This window comes from Pan paniscus, chromosome 21, assembly GCF_029289425.2.
Source record: "Pan paniscus chromosome 21, NHGRI_mPanPan1-v2.0_pri, whole genome shotgun sequence".
NCBI lineage: Eukaryota > Metazoa > Chordata > Mammalia > Primates > Hominidae > Pan > Pan paniscus.
In genome coordinates, this window is record NC_073270.2 from 49,994,021 (window position 1) to 50,013,608 (window position 19,588).

The following is a 19,588-nucleotide window of genomic DNA, read 5'->3' on the forward strand; positions in this document are numbered from 1 at the left end:
AATGAGGTTAAATGGACACACAGGTGCTTGCACTGCAAGGAGTATTTCTGGAAGGATACACAGAAGCTGCCAATAGTTTGTGTCTTTGGGGAGCAGAACTAAGAGACTGCAGCTGCAGAGGACAGAGATTTACTTTTATAGTACATTCTTCAATCTTGTTTGAATTTCAACAATATACATGTATATCCTGCTCAAAAATAAATTTGTTTAAAAATGTTTAATCTGGTGCCCATGAGTGTTATGAGCAGGAGATCAGGGAGGTTCTGGGCATACACGATGTCCACCCCAGCCTCCGGGGCCACAGAAGCCTTCCAAAATGCAGCAGCGACCGAGGATGTGTAGCAGGTAGAAGGGGAGAAAGAGGGAGAATTATTTCACGTTCTGGAGTAGGACAGGGTGTATTGTGTTTGGGGAATGGAGGAAGCTCAGTGTGGTGCAAGTGTAGCCCAAGGTGGGGTGGAAATGGTCGTGGTGTGTGTCTGGGGAGGAGGGTCTGGCAGAATTTGGATTTTGTCCAAAGAGCAGTGGAGAAACGGTGATGGGAAGTGACGTGGTCAGATCTGCATTTTACGAAGATCTCTCCTCTGAGGGAAGAATGAACGGGGTAGGCCCTGGCTGTTGGTAGGCAGGGTCCTGGCCAAGGGCTGGAGGCAGTCCCCAAAGGCTTCTGGGAATTAGGGGCACTCTCCCTCAATCTTGCCCTGAGCCATTTGAAGGTGCCTAGAAGGCACTGGGAGTCCAGAGCAGACCCAGCCCACCCCCTCTCTCCCCATCTTTCTCTGAGGAGGCAGAGAGGATCTCAGGGCTCCAGCCCAGCTGGGGGATGAGAGGAGGGAGGTCCCAGAGTGCAGAAGGAGTAGAAGCCAGCCTGCAGCGACCCCTTAATCAGTCTCAAGTCTTCTCTTGGGGTGGCCTGCCCTCCTAGAGTCTGAAGCCACCACATGGGCAGCGCTGGGTGACACGCAAGAAAGAAGATGCTGTCCTTGACCTTCACATTCATAAAACATCAATGAGACTTAATATAGCCCTGAAGCTGAATGATCTGGGAGTGCGTTTACTGGGATTTGTGTCAGGACAGGAGATGGGGCAGTAGGTGGTGAAATCTCAGATGACAGAAGCTAAACAACCTAAGTAACTCACTCATTTCATTCATTCATTCATTCAACACTCACTGAGCTCCTGCTCTGTGCCAGGCCTGTGTTGAGTTTTAAGGGAACAAAGATGAATCTGACATAGCCACTGCTCTCCAGAAGCTCAAGTGTTAGAGGGAGACATACACATTCAGTGATAACTACGTTAGCACCAAAATCTCCATGTACAGCAAGCAGGCAGGTTGTGGACTCAAGCCCAGGAGGGCTCTTTTCATATAGACAGCAAAGTTAATGGAGTTGTGAATGGCAGCTCTGATTAGCGTGTTTGCGTTCCCTGGCAGAAGTCTGTAGGGCGTAAACTGGGGAACAAAGACATTGAGCGGGCAGACCTCCTACAGGATCAGGAAGGGCTTCCCGGAGGAGGAAATCTTTAGCTGAATCTAGAAGGAGGCTTTCAGGAAAGGAGGATAAGGCTATTTTAGGAAGAAGTAGTAGTATGAGCAGAAGCCTGGAGGTGTGGAGTGGTCTGGCACATTCAGGGAACAGCAAGCATGTACAGTGGCTGAAATGTACATATTGGGACAGGAACAGTTGGGAAAACTCAGTGAAAGATGGAGTAGGTGAGAGGGAGGGCAAGTGGATCCTGAAGGCTCTTTGAAGGCAAGTTGAGGAGCTAGGATGTTATCCGAGGGCAGTGAGGAGCCAGGGATGGGTTTTAAACAGAGTGGCATGGTCAAGTGTGAAGAAGATATCTCTGGTAGGGGTGGGGAGAAGGGCTTGTAAGGGAGAGAGGGGAGGTGACAGAGGGTGGGTGAAATCATCTAGGTGAGACATTAATGGGGTCTGAACTAAGAGAGAGTCAGTTAAATGGAGGAGGTTAAATGTGAGAAAATATGAGAAAGATGGAGGAGGAAGAATCAACAGGACCTGGGAATGACTTGATGTGGGGTGAGGTAGTGGGAGGAGCTGAGGGCAAATCCAGGAATCTGGCTGGGCTTTGTGTTGGGGAGGGGATGCTGCAATTTGGGAAGAATGCAGGGGGAGAAGCAGTGAGGCAGGGAAGATGACCAGGTCTAGGGTTGGGTCTATCGGTTTCTGACATCCACTACTCGTCCTCAAGGGTACAGTCTCCTCCTCCGTGAGGTCTCTCAGCCCCTTGTGCCCCAGGCAGGCAGCCCCTGGGTCCCTATGCCTTGTGTTCACTCTTCCCTACAGTTTACTCATGCTGTACCATAGAGTTTATTTTTATTTTTTTAAATGTGTATTTTATAATATTGCTGATGTGTATTATTTATTTATTTTTGTATTTTTTTAGAGTAAGGGTCTCACTCTGTTGCCCAGGCTGGAGTGCAGTGGTGCAATCATAGCTCACTGCAGCCTCGACCTCCCAGGCTCAAGTGATCCTCCTGCCTCAACCTCCTGAGTAGCTGGGACTATGGTGTGCACCACTACACCTGGCTAACTTTTTTTTTTAAGATGGGTTCTTGCTATGTTGCCCAAGCTGGTCTTGAACTCCTGGGCTCAAGTGATCCTCTCACCTCAGCCTCCCAAAGTGTTAGGATTACAGGGGTGAGCCATTGGCTGAGATTTCTTTATGTGCCTATCTCTCCCACCAGCCTGATCTCAGGGCAGGATGGCATCTCATCCATCACTACGGCACAGCCTGCAGTGCTCCCTAAGTGTTGGCTGTCGACAGTATTACTCTTCTGACCAGTGTTTGGATGGGGCCTACTTCAAGTTGTGTAAGGGAGGTGATGGGGGAGCAACCAAGGTATCAGAGGGATGGGACCTTTCCTATTATCTCCCCAGGACATTTAGCCAATGCCACCACGGACCTCATGAAACTGGACCATGAAGAGGAGCCCCAGCTCTCCGAGCCCTACCTTTCTAAACAAAAGAAGCTCATGGTGAGTACCTCCCGGCCTGCTGAGTCCCCTTCCCTATGAGCTCTTCCACGGAAATGAACAATAGGAGAAACTAAGTAGAAGATCAGCTGATGATATGAAATGGAAAAGCCCCTGGCTTGCTTTTCCAATCCTGTCCCCTGCCATTTACTAGCTGTTAGACCTCGGGTAAGCCACTGCTGCCCTGGGGCCTCAGTTTCCTCATGTGTTAGGTTGTGTCTTTAAAAGCAGAGCATTGGCCAGGCATGGTGGCTCACTCCTGTAATCCCAGCACTTTGGGAGGCCGAGGCAAGTGGATCACTTGAGGTCAGGAGTTTGAGACCAGCCTGGCCAACATGGTGAAACCCCGTCTCTACTAAAAATACAAAAATTAGCCGGGCATCATGGCGGATGCCTGTAGTCCCAGTTACTCGGGAGGCTGAGGCAAGGAAATTGCCTGAACCTGGGAGGCGGAGGTTGCAGTGAGCTGAGATCGGGCCACTACACTCTAGCCTGGGCAACAGAGTGAGACTCTGTCTCAAATAATCATAATTATAATAAATATATAAATAAATAAAAATAAATGCAGAGCACTGAACAGGGGTTCTTGGGAAAGGAGGTATTGAAGGATTGCTCTGAGGGGGACCCCAGAGGGATGGGAGGGATAAGGAAGAGGAAGCTGCTAAGCCTCAATTGATTCCACAGGAAGCTCTGGAGCACAAATGGCACCACAAAGGTGATCAACCTTGAAGTAAGGGGACAGCCTTTTATCCCCTCATATCAGTGGGACATTGGCTACAGATTGTTGGAGGGAGGGGTGCGGGCAGGTAACCTCCCAAGTATTTGTGGGCAATGCAGCTCCTTATTGGCTGAGAGAAGGGGCAGCTGTGAGCCACTAGCAGCCAGCCCTCCCAGCATCTGGGTGTAAGAATGTACTAGGGATCTAGGCAGGACAGCCAAGCTCACAGGACTGTTGTAGGCACCAGATGAGGGTGCTTCATAACGGGGGGGCATCCTATACACTTGGGGGGCATTTGGAGGCTGGGTTTGCAGAAGAAGTTCAGCAAAGCTCCTTCCATCCCTGAACATCCTGGCCCTATTGAGGCCAACTCAGCTTCTCTTGGCCCTGTCCTGCCCCCAGGCCAAGATCTTGGAGCATGATGATGTGAGCTACCTGAAGAAGATCCTCGGGGAACTGGCCATGGTGCTGGACCAGATTGAGGTGGAGCTGGAGAAGAGGAAGCTGGAGAACGAGGGTGGGTGCTAGCCCTGGGGGAGGTGGGGGCTGCAGCCCACCCAGCCTACTCTTCCCCTGCCCAGTCTCAGCCTCTTTTTTCCGCAAAAGTCTCAGAGGACCTCCCAGGTGGTTAAGAGGATGGGCTATGGAGTCAGACTAAGGTTCAAGTCATAACTTGGCCACTTCCTAGCTTAGTAAATGTGGTCAGGTTCTCCCCTCTCTGAAATTCAGTTTCCCATCTATAAAATGGGGATAATAGTAGGACCTGCCTCAAAGAGCTGTTGAGACATTGTGTGAAATAATACACGTAGAGTGCTTAGATCAGGGCTTAGCACACAGTAGGTGTTTAATAAAGGTAGGTGAAGATGATGTTAAGAGGCAGCTCATAGATGTCATGGCTAGGGCCAGAACTTGTTCCCTCTCGATGGGTCCAGTGTTGTTTCCAGCATCTCACAACTGATACCACAAGCACAAGACCTTATGTCCCAAACAGAGACATTATCATGCATACTGAATACTCGGTTGCTCCCCCGTCACCTCCCTTACACAACTTGATGGCCACTACCCACCACACCATCCCACTTGCCCTGCCCAAGAATGCATTATAGCTCCTTCGTGCTCCAGCCAGACATCCAAGCTCACCCAGACTCTCCTTGACCTTGACTCTTCCTGCTCCCAGCTGGGCCTCTAGACTTGGACATGCCAGCTTCATTCTACCTCCACACTTTTGCTCCCACAGCCCCTCCCTCCTGGAGCACCCTTCCTACACCATCCACTCCATTTTGCCTGTTGCACACCATCTTTGCCACAGCCCTTCTTCAAATCTCATTCTGAGCTTCCCATCTTGCTCCGTTTAAGACCTGTGATGATTCTTGTCTCCTGAACAATGCAAATTTATGGTGCATTTGCAACAGCCTCCTGCACATGCATGGCTATGTGTATGGGAAGGCCGTAGAGCCCAGGGTCTAAACAGATGGGGTTAGAGTAAGAAAAACTTGAAATAGAGTTCCAACTTTGCTGCCTCAAATATGTAACCTTGGACAAGTTGCTTTCCCTATTGAAGCCTCAGTTTCCTCATCTATAAGATGGGATGGTAATAATACAACTTAACCTTGTCTTGCTGGACTCTTGTGAAAATTCAATATACTCAGCACACTGCCTGTCCCATTACTAGTTTAATACATATGGCAGCTAAAGGGACACACATTCTCCAGATGAGAAAACTGAGGCTCAGAGAGATGAAGTGAGTTGCTCAAGGTCAGGAAGCTCATAGATGTCATGGTTAGGGCCAGAACTTGTTCCCTCTCGATGGGTCCAGTGTTGTTTCCAGCATCTCACAACTGATGCCACAAGCACAAGACCTTATGTCCCGAACAGAGACATCATCATGCATACTGAAGCCAGCTGCCTTAAATCGTTTCTGGAAACAAAGCCTGGTATGACTAAGTGAGTAAAAAAAATAACGCACCTCAAAGGGGAACTTTTGGCTGGGCACAATAGCTCACGCCTGTAATCCCAGCACTTTGGGAGGCCGAGGCGGGTGGATCACCTGAGGTCAGGAGTTCGAGACCAGCCTAACAACATGGCAAAACCCTGTCTCTACTAAAAATACAAAAACTAGCTGGGCGGGATGCTGGGTTCCTGTAATCCCAGCTACTCGAGAGGCTGAGGCAGGAGAATCACTTGAACCTGGGAGGCAGAGGTTGCAGTGAACTCAGATTGCGCCACTGCACTCCAGCCTGGGGGACAGAGAGAGACTCCATCCCCTGCCCCCCAACCAAAAAAAAAAAGGAACTTTCCTGTTTCTATCCTAACGGTAGCTAAGGGGAGCTGTTGCAGAGTTAATGGCTCTGAGGGGCCAAAAGGCTTGGTAGTTCAGAGACGGGCCTTTGGGGGACAGAGTCCCAGCTCTGCCATGCTCTTGGTGGGTGACCTTGGACATCAAGTATATGTTATTCACTTATGCATTAGTTTCTTAGGACTTCCATAACAAAATACTACAGACTGAGGGGCTTAAACAGCAGAAACCTATTGTCGCACAGAGCTGGAGGCTAGACATCTCAGATCAAGGTGCCTGTGGGGTGAGTTTCTCTCGAGGCCTCTCTCCTTGGCTTGTAAGTGGCTGCCTTCTTGCCGTGTCCTTACATGGCCCTTCCCCTGTGCTGCACATGCCTGGTGTCTTTGAGTCCAAATTTCCTCCTATAAATACTTTAGTCTGATTGAATGAGGACCCACCTTAAGCTCTTCATTTTAAGGTAATTATCTCTTTAAAAGCCCTGTTTCCAAATACAGTCACATTCTGAGATTTTAGGAGTGTCCAGTCTTTTGGCTTCCTTGGGCCACATTGGAAGAAGAGTAACTGTCCTGGGCCACACATAAAATATGCTAACACTGATGATAACTGATGAGCTTAAAAAACATCGCAAAAAATTCTCAGAATGTTTTAAGGAAGTTTATGAATTAGTTTTGGGCCACATTCAAAGCCATCCTGGGCTGCATGTGGCCCGCGGGCTGCAGGTTGGACAAGCTTGCTCTAGAGCTTAAGGCTTCAACATGTGAAGTTTGTGAGGGTCACAGTCCAGCCCAGAAAAATCTATATATTTAATAGACCTTACTGCGTGTCAGGCCCTGTTCTAGGTGTTTCACAGATTTCAACTCACTTAATCCCCATAACAACCCCAGGAGGTGGGTAATATCAGCGATCCTGTTTAACAGATGAGGATCCTGTTTAACAGAGGAGGAAGCACTGGCTCTGGGCTCTTTCCTGTTCTATAAAAGGGTGATAGGTTGGGCACAGTGGCTCACGCCTGTAACCCCAACACTTTGGGAGGCTGAGGCAGGTGGATTACTTGAGGTCAGGAGTTCGAGACCAGCCTGGCCAACATGGTGAAACCCTATCTCTACTAAAAATACAAAAAATTAGCTGGGCATGGTGGTGGGCACCTGTAATCCCAGTTATGTGGGAGGCTGAGGCAGGAGAATCACTTGAACCCAGGAGGCAGAGGTTGCAGTGAGCTGAGATTGTACCACTGCACTCCAGCCTAGGCACCAGAGCGAGACTCTGTCTCAAAGAGAAAAAAAAAAAAAAAAAAAGGCAGGGGGTGATAACATGAGTGCCTACGTCCCAGGGCTGCTGCGAGGATCAATGAGCAAATGCATGTAAGGGGCTTAGCACAGTGCCCGGCACACAGTACAGAAGTGTTCATATACATTGTGATCCAGAGAGACCCAGGGTCTGAACTGGACGGAGGCTAGGGTGGATGGTTCTGGAGAATAGCCTCGGACATGCATTCCTTGTGGGATTCCTAGGCTGGGACCCTACTGCTGACCGCTGTCCTGAGGTCTTCTGAGAGGAGACAGCATTGCACTGTCCCATGGTGAGATAAGTGGGGTTGTTCAAGATGGAGAGGTGTCGACAGTCCTTGCATCCCTCTGGGGCTGGGGGAGATAGCAGAAGCCCCAGGGAAGTGGTTATGGATTTTAAAGGTCTGACTGGCTGGGCCCACATGGCCTCTGTTGCTCATCCAGGTTCCCTGAACCTGACTGGGTTAAACACTTTTATGCCTTCCATTTCTTCCCTCGTGGGCAGAGCCCAGTGTTGGAAGGGATTTTAATGTCACAGTTGAGACCCCTTGCATAGAGCCAGATGGCCTTGATGCAGATTCCTGATCAACCACCTCCTAGCTCTGTGACCTTGTGGAACTCACTTCATCTCTCTGAGCTCATCTGCAAAATGTTGATAGTAATAGAATCAAACTCATAGCAGGGTTGCTGGTGGAAGATTTGTTAAGATAGTAAATGTTGAGTATTTTGCACAGTGCCTGGCTCAAGGTAAAATGTTCTAAAAATAATCATTATTACCATTCTCTTTCATTCATGTATTCAAATATTTATTGAACACCTACTAGATGGTAGGTCCTAGGGATAAACTAATGAGTAAAACTCAGACCTCATTCTTGGTTTCATGGAGTTTGCAGTCTTACAGAGGAAAAAGACATTAGTCAAATAATCCCATAAGTAAACACAGAATTGCACACAGCGATAAGTGTTAAGATTGAGAGTAAATGAGCAGGATAAAGTGGATAAAGTTTCCCTGAGAAGGTGATATTCAAAGTGAGACCTGAAGGATGAGAAGGAGCCTGGAGAAGAATCAGGGCAGATATGACCCAGACTGAGGGATGCCATGGAGTGGGAGAGAACTGGGAACTCTTCAGGAATGGGCTGCTGTGTGGGGAGTCCTCGGGAAAGTGGTGGGAATGAGGGGAGAGCTGGAGCGGGTGAGGTGAGATCACGGGCCTCAGAGCCTACATTTACAAGTTTGGATTTTATACTAAGTACAATGGGAAGTCCCTGGAGGGCTTTGAGGAGGGGATTGTATCAGTTAGTTTCTGCTGTATAACAAACCATTGCAAATCTGAGTGACATAAAAGAAGGGCCTTTTATTTGTTCATGATATGTGGCTTGGCAGTATGGGCTGGGCTCAGCTGGGACGGCTTGCCTCTCACACATGGGGAGTGGCTGACCTCATTCCTGCATTTGCGGCCAGCAAATTTAAGACAGTAAATGTTGATTACTTTGCACAGTGCCCAGCTCAAGATGAAATGTTCTAAAAATTATTATTATCACCATTCTTTTTCATTCATTTTTTCAAATATTTATTGAACATCTCCTAGATGCTAGGTCCTAGGGATAAATTAATGAGCAAAATCCAGATGTCATTCTTGCTCTCACGGAGTTTGCAGTCTTAGAAAAAAAAAACTATGAGTCTTAGATGGCAGGAGGAGCAAAGCCATCAAGATGCACACATTGCAAAGTGGCATGTGTACAGGAATGGGAGGAACTCAAGGCCCTGTTTGCAGTCTCCATGGGGCTGAGTTGTTCCGGTTTTATATTTGAGAGAATTCCAACTGCTGCATGAAAATGGATTTCAAGGGAGACAGAGGGGAGGCCGGTGCAGCAGCTCAGGTGAGAGATGATGTTGGCGTGGACTGAGATGGTTGCAGTGGATATGGTGAGGTGTGAATGGGCTTGAGAGGTATTTTGAAGATAAAATGAGCAGGAATTTACATGAGGGTTGGGAGTGAGGTAAAGAGAATCAAAAGTAATTCCTGGGCTGGGCACAGTGGCTCACACCTGTAATCCCAGCACTTTGGGAGGCCGAGGCAGGTGAATCACGAGGTCAGGAGATCAAGACCATCCTGGCTAACACAGTGAAACCCTGTCTCTACTAAAAATACAAAGAATTAGCCGGGCGTGGTGGCACGTGCCTGTAATCCCAGCTATTTGGAAGGCTGAGGCAGGCGAATGGCTTGAACCTGGGAGGCGGAGGTTGCAGTGAGCCAAGATTGTGCCACTGCACTCCAGGCTGGGCGTTTGGGAGACAGTGAGTTTGTGACACCCAAGAGAGAATGTCACAGAAGCCATTAGATATTCCAGCCTGACTCACAAAGGAGAGGTCAGAATTTGGAGATTCAGGAGTTCTCAGCCAATACATGGTGTTTAAAGCTATAGAATTGGATGTTTTCATCAAGGAAGAGAGCAGAGAGAGACAAAAAGAGGAATCAGGACCTGCTGTATTAGTTATCTGTGTGGCATAAGAAACTGCTGTCAACCTCAGTGTCTTAAATTTTAAAATCATTTATTATGTCACACATTTTCTGTGGATCTGGAGTTCTGGAGCAGCTGAGCTGGACAGCTCTGAGTCAGGGTTGCTTGATGCAGGTTGCCTTCAAGCTGTCAGCTGGGGCTGCAATGATTTGAAGGCTTGACTGGGGCCGGAGGATCCACTTCCAAGCTGCCTTATTCATGTGGTTCTTAGCTAGAGGCCTCTATCCCCTGCTGGCTGTTGGCAGGAGACTTTAGTTCCTTACCATGTGGGCCTCTCAATAGGCTGCTTGGGTTTCTTTACAGCATGGCTGCTGGCTTTCCCTGAGCAAGTTATTCCAGAGAAAGAGAAGATGCAGAAGCCACAATGTCTTTTATGATCTACTGCTGGAAGTCACTCTGCCCCATCATTCATTAGAAGTCATGAAATACAGCCGCTATTCAAGGGGAGGAGAATTGGGCTCCGCTGAAGGGAGGAGTATATCAAGTAATTTGTAGGTGTACTTTAAAACTGACGCACCTGGACCAGGCAAGGTCACGTGCACTTGTAATTCCAGCTAGTTGGGAGGCTGAGGCAGGAGAATCACTTGAGCCCCAGGAGTTCGAGACCAGTCTGGGCAACATGGTGAGACTCTGTCTCTACAAGAAAGCACAAAAATTAGCTGGATGTGGTAGTACATGCCTGTAGACCCAGCTACTCAGGAGGCTGAGGCAGGAGGATTGCTTGAGCCTGGGAGGTTGAGCCTGCAGTGAGTCGTCTTCTGGGAGACAGAGTGAGACCCTGTCTCAAATAATGATAATAATAAAAACGTAACTACCACATCTATGCAGAGGTTCTCCCACACTAAGCGGGTATCAGCGCAGAGGAGTCAGCAAAGCCCACTGAGGAGTGGCCAGTGAAGTAGGAAGACCCTCATGTTAGGAGGAACCGTGGGAGGATTGGGTTTTAAGAAGACAGAATGGTGTCAGTGCTGCTGGGAGCTTGAGCAAGCCAGGATAAGAAAGTGTGCCCTCGGCTTTCTACCATGGATGTCAGCGGTGACCTCGCCAGAAGCATTTCACTGCAACCTGGGGCAAAAGTCAGATTGGAATGGACTGAAGAGTGCATGGGAGGTGAGGAATGAAGGCGGTGAGTGTAGATACCTCTTTTGAGAAGGGTAGAGGTGAACAAAGAAGGTGGTGGTGGCTGAAGAAGGATGTGGGGTGATAGGAGGAATTGTTTTTGGACAGGAGATGTACAAATGTGTTCTCATGCTGGTGGAAACAGTGCAGTAGAAAGGGGGAATCGGGGGTTCAGGACGGCGATGCAGAGGCCACGAAGACAGGAGGGGCGTGGTTCAGGCAGGGGCCCCGTAGAAAACAGAGGACATCTTCAAACAGGGGAAATGGAAGACGGTTCAATAAAGGGACTCTTTACCAAGCCACAGGCAGGATGCAGGGACATCCCAAGGCAGAGAGGAGTACCCCAGGCCTGAAGTCTTGAGATCACAGGGTCATGAGAGCAGATTCAGGAACCTGGACAGAGGTGGTCACTGCCAGCCGTGATGACTCGCAGAGAGGAGCTGAGGGAAGTCAGTCCAACATCACTGTTGCTCTCCCTCCTCTCCCGCCCCTGCTTCCTACTTGCCTAACTTTCTGAAGCCAGAGGGCATGAGCCCCGGGGGGTGGAGCCAGCAAGTGAGTTTCCTGGGGTGCAGAACAACATGGAGAAGGGGGAGGAGCACCTAGAAAGGCAACCTGAAGAGATGTGGAGACGTGGCATGGAGCAGGTGCAAAGGGCACATGGAGGGCTTGGCCGTGGGGTTAGGACACGCCCTGCATTGGTCCGCATCAGCAGTATGGAGCGGTTTTGCAGCATTGAGGTGGGGAGTGTGGGCTTTCATCTCTGAAAGCTGCTATCTTCTGAACGAACCATGAGGTGATGTCATTGGCTGAGAGGGAGCTGGGGAAAGGATGTGAGAAGGGTGAGAAGAGAGGATGAAAAGATGCAATTGTCTCCACAGGGAGCAGGAAGCACTCAAGAAATATAATAGGACCCTGGGCAGCACGGAGTGCCCTCCTGGGCTTTGCGGTCCTGACATTAAAGTGTAACCAGTTGGCCTCATTGTGAGATCGCCTCCAGCTGGCAGACCCAGAGAAGTGCAGAAGGGGCTCATCCAGGCCTGGGGTTTGCAAAGGGAACACACAAGTAGAGGAGAAGAGAGGAGAACAGGGAAGGGATCAGATACCAGATTGCTGCCCAGGCACACACACAAACACGGACATGCATAGAAGGCCATCAGCATTTGCCTACAAACATAAACATAGGCATGAACATAATAGTGAACATGTCTGAGGCAAACATCCAGATTCGCCTGGGCTTAAACTGCACTCACATGTGTGGTAATCCCACACCACGTGGACACAGATGCCCAGGAGAGTGAATATCCACATGCATATAAACAATCGGCTGCATGGATTTGTGCAGGCAGACACGGGGCAAACATGCAGTCTATGCGGGATACAGACGCATGAAGAGATCTGCACACAGACCTGAGTAAAGAACTCACATACTGAAAGGGGCCTGAGTTGACGTGGAGATACCTGCTGTGTCTATGCTCATTTGCATGTGGAAATAAGTAGCTTAATAGAGTGGTTACAACCACAGAATCTGGAACCAGATGGCCTAAGTTCAAATCTAGGCTCTGCTCTGACACATATTAGCTGAGGTTTCACTAAGTTACTTAACCTCTCTGTGCCTCGATTGCCTCATCTGTAAAGTGGGGATAATAACATCACCTTTATAGAGTTGTTGGAAGATCCAGGGAATTATACCACACTGTCCTGGTTCGCCTCCTATCTCTTGGGCTGCTTCTTCTCATGTCCCTTGCTGGTTTCTCCATGTTGCCCAGTATCTAAACCTAGTCCCTGGGCCTGTTCTCTGATCTGTCTACCCACACTCCCTTGCTGGTATCATGCAGTCTGCAGCTGGGGACTTACGTCACTTGATCCTTTCACTGTCCGTCACTCCCATCACAATCGCACCTCCCTCCGTACCTAGTGGTGATTCCCTGGTTCATCATTAGGAGAACTTTCGTGCCTGCACATTCAACTCCCTGGCCCTCCATACTTGCTTTGCAAAACCTCAAACCTTGTTGAACCCAGCTCTCCACCTACTCAGCGCCTTCACCTGTGAAGCTATATGTGGCTGGAGAAACACACAGGATGCTGGCAGGACTCACTTTGTATTCACGACTGCAAGCCTTAGGTGACCTCAATGCTGCCCCAAGCCTCCCCCCTTCACTCTCTAGATGACTCCTTTATGCCTTCTCCTTCCTCCTCCGCCCTCCAGCCACCTCCCCCACATCCTCACTCAGAACTGATCACTTTAGGTTAGTGCAAAAATAATTGTGGTTTTGGCCATTAAAAGTAATGGCAATATATCACTGAGAAAATCAAAGCCTTAGAAAGAGATCTTCACAGCTCTGATCCCCACAACGACCCACCCACTGTATATCATCAATTCTAAGATGCATCTTTGTTAGACCACATCTTAGCATCTCTGAAACTGGAATGTTTATTCCAGTCAATAGTTTAATTCTCCTTTCTTACTTTTGGATAAGTGTCTTATATTTAATAGTAACTTAGATTTGATGAAATACGGTAGTACATATGCCCTCTTGTTACCAAGGATGGACTGTTCTTGTCCTTGTCCAAGAATGGAAGGTATTGTCCTTTAAAACCAATCCCTTCCCTAGTGCACCAGATCCCATCCACTCTCATCCCTGTAAGAACACCACATCCGTAATTCTATCCACTCTTCCCCATAGAATCTTTCCCTTCTCTGCGGCATCATCCACAAACACATGCTATTTTATTCCTCCCAACTTATGAAAATGCTCTTGACTTGTCTCTCACTACTGGCCCATCCTCCCCATTCTAGCAAAATTCTGTGGCAGAATGATCTTTGTTCACCATCTCAAATTCCTCTCCTCCCTTTCTCTTTGAACTCCCTCCAAACCAGCTTTTAAGTCAGCATTCTACTCCAGCTGCTCTTGCCAGGGTCGCCAGTCGGTAAACGCAGTCACCAGTTCTCAGGCCTCCTATTTGAGCTCAACACAGCATGTGAACACAGCTGAGCACTGTCTCCTCTTCGGAACCCTGTCCTAAGTTGACTTGCTGGACACCACACTCTCCTGGTTCTTCTCCTACCTGAAAGGCGGCTCCTTCTTATCATCTTTGCTGGTTTCTCTTGGTGTCAATATTTAAAGTTTGCAGAGGGACCCTGGGTTCAGTCCCTTGCCCTATTTCCAAGTCTGGCTACATTGATACTGTCCACTCTCCTGGCTTTAAATACCACCTCCACATTGATGGTGCTTCTCTGAGCCTGGAACCTGCATCACTAACTCCCAACTCATTATCTCCCCTCGGGGGCCCATCAGGTGTCTTCTTTGTTTGTTTGTTTGTTTGTTAGTTTTTGAGACAGGGTTTCTCTGTCACCCAGGCTGGAGTGCGGTGGTGTGAAAAAGGCTCACTGCAACCTCGACCTTCCGGGCTCAAGCCATCCTCCTGCCTCAGCCTCCCTAGTAGCTGGGACCACAGGCGCACATGCTACCGATTCAGCTATTTTTAAATTTTTCTGTAGAGAGGAGGGTCTCGCCATGTTGCCCAGGCTGGTCTCAAACTCCTGTGCTCAAGCAATCCTCCTGCCTTAGCCTCCTAAAGTAAGGGAGAGAGATGTGAGCCACTGCACCCAGCCTCATCAGGTGCCTTGAAGATTACCTATTCAAGGATAACCTTCTGATGAGAGCCTTCATTACACTTTACCCCTTTCCCTGTGACTATGAGCCTCTTGAGGGGAGACGTTGTATTGTGTCGTGTCTTCATGCCCAGCACATACTGCCAGGTAACCACTTGCTAAATGAATGAATCCATGACCAAGAAGATGCAGAGCAGAAGGAGGGGGCTCAGGTTTTGACGGTAGGGAGCACTGGACTCATGGAATTCCTGAACTGAAAGGAACAACCTGTTCAAAGGTGCGGGGGCAAGCCTCCCAGGAAAGCAGCCATCACAGGAAGGGAAGGGAGAGGGGAGAGCATTCCGGGCATGGGATACAGCAGAGACAAAGGCCCGGAGGCTGAAGTGGCAGCTTGTTGGGGAAGACAGTGGACCAATGGGCAATTCATGAGGAGTCAAGATTAGAGACATATTAAAGCTAAACTCACTCTTGAAAGGGCTTAACGTCTAGGCACAGGAACTTGGACATTAAGGTGTAGTCAGTGGGGAGAATTAAAGATTTTTGAGCAAAGAGGAGATGTAAGAGACCAAAGATGCTCCAGAATTTCAGGTCAAAACAACTAGGAGAAAATATTGCACAAACAAGTGTTTTCTAAAAATGCAGGCTAATTTTTTCTTTCTTAATCCCAAATGCAATAGTCAAGCTAAATTTAGATGACACAAAAACATGGTGATAAATAATGTAAAACCACGTTGTGTGAGTTATTCTCTTTTGATTACATCAAAGAAAGAGTATTAGTAAGATGTTAGTGGTTAACCCCTTTATAATATGTGTTTAACATCTGCCCCTTTCTTAAAATCAAAATGAGGCCAGGTGTGGTGGCTCACACCTGTAATCCCAGCACTTTGGGATGCCGAGGCAGGTGGATCGTCTAAGGTCAGGATTTCAAGACCAGCCTGGCCAACGTGGCAAAACCCCATCTCTAGTAAAAATACCAAAAAAAAAAAAAAAAAATAGCCAGGCATGATGGTGCATACCTGTAGTCCCAGCTACTTGGAAGGCTGAGGCAGAAGAATTGTTTGAACCCTGGAGGTGGAGGTTGCAGTGAGCCAAGATTGCGCCACTGCACTGCAGCCTGGGTGACAGAGCGAGACTTTGTCAAAAAGAAAGAAAGAAAGAAGGAAAGAAAGAAAGGAAGGAAGGAAGGAAGGGAAAGAAAAGAAAGAAAGGGAAAGAAAAAAAAAGAAAGAAAGAAAGAAAGGAAGGAAGAAAGCAAGCAAGCAAGCAAGCAAGCAAGCAAGCAGGGAGGGAGGGAAGAAAAAAAGAAGCCAGTCTTGGGAGCAGATACTTTGACGGGCAGTAGTATCCAGCTGGAATTTAATTGCATTTGTTTTGTTTTTGTTATGTTTACTTTTACCATTGCAGATAGTTTATAGTGAATCATTTAATACTACTGTTAATGATAGTTTATTTTTTCATTTATCAATCATTCAGTAAAAATGTATTGAGCACCTATTGTATGCCAGGCACAGTTCTAAATGCAGAGGATACAGCCACAGACAAGACAGACCAAAATCCCTGCCCTCGTGGAGTTTCCACTCTAGTAGAGGACAACAGACAATAAACAAAATGAGAATGTCAAGTAGATGGTGCAATGTGGCGCTGTGTTCTATGAAGGAAAACAAAGCAGGAGAGGGGAGAGTGACTGCTGGGTAAGGTCTTCCTCCACCTCCTTTGCATCTTTGCTCACATGCCAGCTTCTCCTGGGCTTCACAGACCACCAATTTATAATTTCCATTTAAAACTTCCATTTTATTTTTTTAATTTTTATTTATTTATTTATTTATTTCGAGATGGGGTTTCGCTCTTGTTGCCCAGGGTGGAGTGCAGTGGCACAATCTTGGCTCACTGCAACTTCCGCCTCCCGGGTTCAAGCAATTCTCGTGCCTCAGCCTCCTGAGAAGCTGGGATTACAGGTAACCGCCACCATGCCTGGCTAATTTTTGTATTTTTAATAGAGCCACCCCGGCCTCCCAAAGTGCTGGGATTACAGGCGTGAGCCACGGCGCCCAGCCAAAACTTCCGTTTTAAATTGGCAGTCTGGGAGGCCCAGGAGAAAATGGCATGTGAGCAAAGATGTGAAGGAGGCAGAGGAATGAGCTCTGAGGCTGTGCAGCAGAAGACTGAGGCAGGGGGAACAGCAAGGGCAAAGGCCCTGTGGTAGGAATGTCCCTGATGTGAGGAGTTGCAGGAGTCCAATGTGGCTGGAGAAGAGTGAGAAAGCGGGAGAGAAGCAGACTCTGAGGTCTGAAAGGTACCTGGGGGCTGGATCACACAGGGCCTTACAGGGCTTGGGAGGGTTTCCGCTTTTACTCTGGCCACAACAGTGCATCATCATTAGAGGATTCTGAGAAGGGAGAAGTGACATTCTCCGACATTTAAACTTTAACATGACCACTTTGGCTGCTGTGCTAAGAATAGACTCTAGGGGACAAGGGCAGAAACAGGGAGACCTTTTAAAAGGACATTGTGATAACTTAGAAGATAACGGTTGTTTGGACAAGGACGGTACAAGTAGAGGCAGTATCAGATTCTGGAAGATATCCGAAGTTATCTGAAGATAATGCTGATGGAAATTGCTGACAAATTGTATGTGGGGGTAAGACAGAATTCATGGTGGGGCCGGGTGCAGTGGCTTATGCCTGTAATCCCAGCACTTTGGGAGGCCGAGGTGGGCGGATCACCTGAGGTCAGGAGTTCAAGACCAGCCTGGCCAACATTGTGAAACCCTGTTTCTACTAAAAATACAAAAATTAGCTGGGCATGGTGGTGCACACCTGTAATCCCAGCTATTAGGGAGGCTGAAGCAGGAGAATTACTTGAACCTGGGAGGTAGAGGTTGCAGCGAGCTGAGATTGTGCCACTGCACTCCAGCCTGGGCAACAGAGTGAGACTCCATCTCAAAAAAATAAATAAATAAAATAAAGAGAATTAATGGTGGTTCTGAGGCTTTTGGGCACAGCAACTGCAAGGGTGGAAGTTCCATTACTGAGATGGGAATGAGCATGGTGGCTCTGGGGGGACTTCCATTTTGAGTTTGAAATGCAGAGCAGACACCAAGTGGAACTGTCAAAGGAGTAGTTGTATATGTGTCTGGAGTTTCATGACACATATTTGCACTTTATTTATTTATTTGAGACAGCGTCTCACTCTGTCACCTAGGCTAGAGTGCAGTGGCAGTGTCTTGGCTCACTGCAGCCTCCATCTCCCAGGTTGAGGCAATTCTCCTGCTTCAGCCTCCTGAGTAGCTGGGATTACAGGTGTGCACCACCACACCCAGCTAATTTTTATATTTTTAGTAGAGATGGGGTTTCACCATAGTGGCCAGGCTGGTCTTGAACTCCTGACCTCAAATGATCTGCTCACCTTGGCCTCCCAAAGTGCTGGGATTACAGGTGTGAACCACCATGCCTGGCCACGTATTTGCACTTTAAAAGTCAGCTGATGTATCAGCTGTAAAATGAGGATAAGAAAACAAAAGAATAAAAAAAAACAGTCGATTTAAACAAAAAAAAAATAATAGAAGTAGCATGAGGATATGGCAAAAATCACTGAAGTTGTACAGGAATGAGTAACCCTCAGGAAATACTGGGGCAGGCATGCAGAAGCCAGTGGAGCTCATGGAGAGAAGCGAGTGTGTGTGTTAGGGGAGGTTGATCCCCTTGCCTCCTCTTTCTTCCACTCTAGGGCAGAAATGCGAGCTGTGGCTCTGTGGCTGTGCCTTCACCCTCGCTGATGTCCTCCTGGGAGCCACCCTGCACCGCCTCAAGTTCCTGGGACTGTCCAAGAAATACTGGGAAGATGGCAGCCGGCCCAACCTGCAGTCCTTCTTTGAGAGGGTCCAGAGACGCTTTGCCTTCCGGAAAGTCCTGGGTGACATCCACACCACCCTGCTGTCGGCCGTCATCCCCAATGCTTTCCGGCTGGTCAAGAGGAAACCCCCATCCTTCTTCGGGGCGTCCTTCCTCATGGGCTCCCTGGGTGGGATGGGCTACTTTGCCTACTGGTACCTCAAGAAAAAATACATCTAGGGCCAGGCCTGGGGCTTGGTGTCTGACTGTCGGTGTCTCTGTGCTGTGTGATTCCCCGTGAGCTCTCAGTAACTCACTGTCTCATGAACACTTGGACAGCCCTCCCCGCCCTTCGTTCTGAGTAATAATATCGTCAGTGTGAAAACATTCCGTAGTTTAGAAGTAGACGTTGCCAATGCTGTGACTCAAGGCCACGGCTCTACTAAAAGAGAGAGAGGAAGCGAGAGAGAGAGAGAGAAAAAACAAAAAACAGAAACAAAACACGAATGCCTTTTCTATCGATTCAAGGTCTCAAGATGGAACTGTGGAGACTGGTTAGGATCTGAGGTGAGTCCCAGGATGTTTCGTCCACCAGGGCCCAGATTCTGGGAGGTGCTGGGGACTCAGAGGGCCTGACCCCTCGCCTCCCCTTCCCTCTTGCCCAGGGAGCTCTTCCACAGGACAAAGCCAACATCAAGACTCAACTCCTCTAACCGGTAACTCTGAATGGGGCTGGATAACCGGAGACCCCATGGGAGGTCCCTGAAGATCAGAAGGGGCTTCACGCTTCTCCTGGACATGGACTAGCTTGAGCCAAGGCAGTGGCACCCAAAAACCAGGCTGCAGTGGGGACAGATACCATGAGCACACCCTCTCATTGTCCTTCTGATTTGGTCCATGTGTTGGGTTTGGCCTTAGTAGAAATCTCTGAAGGCAGCAGCCATCATCCTCTTCCTACCTTGAGTTTTTCTACCCTGTGAGGTGGGACTTTCAGTAAAAGCCATGTTGACCCTCTTTCAGAAGGTCAGTCCAGCCCAAGTGCAGGGGCGGATCTGGAGGTGGACAAACCTAGGTCCCCCTCCTAGCCTCTGTCCAAGCCATCTCCTTCAATATCCCCCGCTTCCTGTCACTCCCGGGGCTGTCCCTGTACTACACGGTGCCATGGAGCCGGGGGAGGGGGGAAGTCTCTGCATCCATGCCACCCA

General features: G+C 48.5%; 1 protein-coding gene across 5 annotated transcripts in view; it reads left to right on the forward strand.

Annotated features, from left to right (window-relative positions):
• GDAP1L1 (ganglioside induced differentiation associated protein 1 like 1) overlaps nucleotides 1–18,650 on the forward strand; it is a 69,375-nt gene extending 50,725 nt beyond the window's left edge. For all 5 annotated transcript variants that reach the window (XM_034947231.2, XM_055104926.1, XM_057300902.1 and 2 more), the window contains 3 exons: nucleotides 2,901–2,998; nucleotides 4,116–4,230; nucleotides 18,280–18,650. In XM_034947231.2, the coding sequence (XP_034803122.2) occupies nucleotides 2,901–2,998; nucleotides 4,116–4,230; nucleotides 18,280–18,623 (557 nt within the window). In that variant the 3' untranslated portion in view covers nucleotides 18,624–18,650. The remainder of the gene's footprint in view (nucleotides 1–2,900; nucleotides 2,999–4,115; nucleotides 4,231–18,279) is intronic.
• The last annotated feature ends 938 nt before the right edge of the window (nucleotides 18,651–19,588 follow it).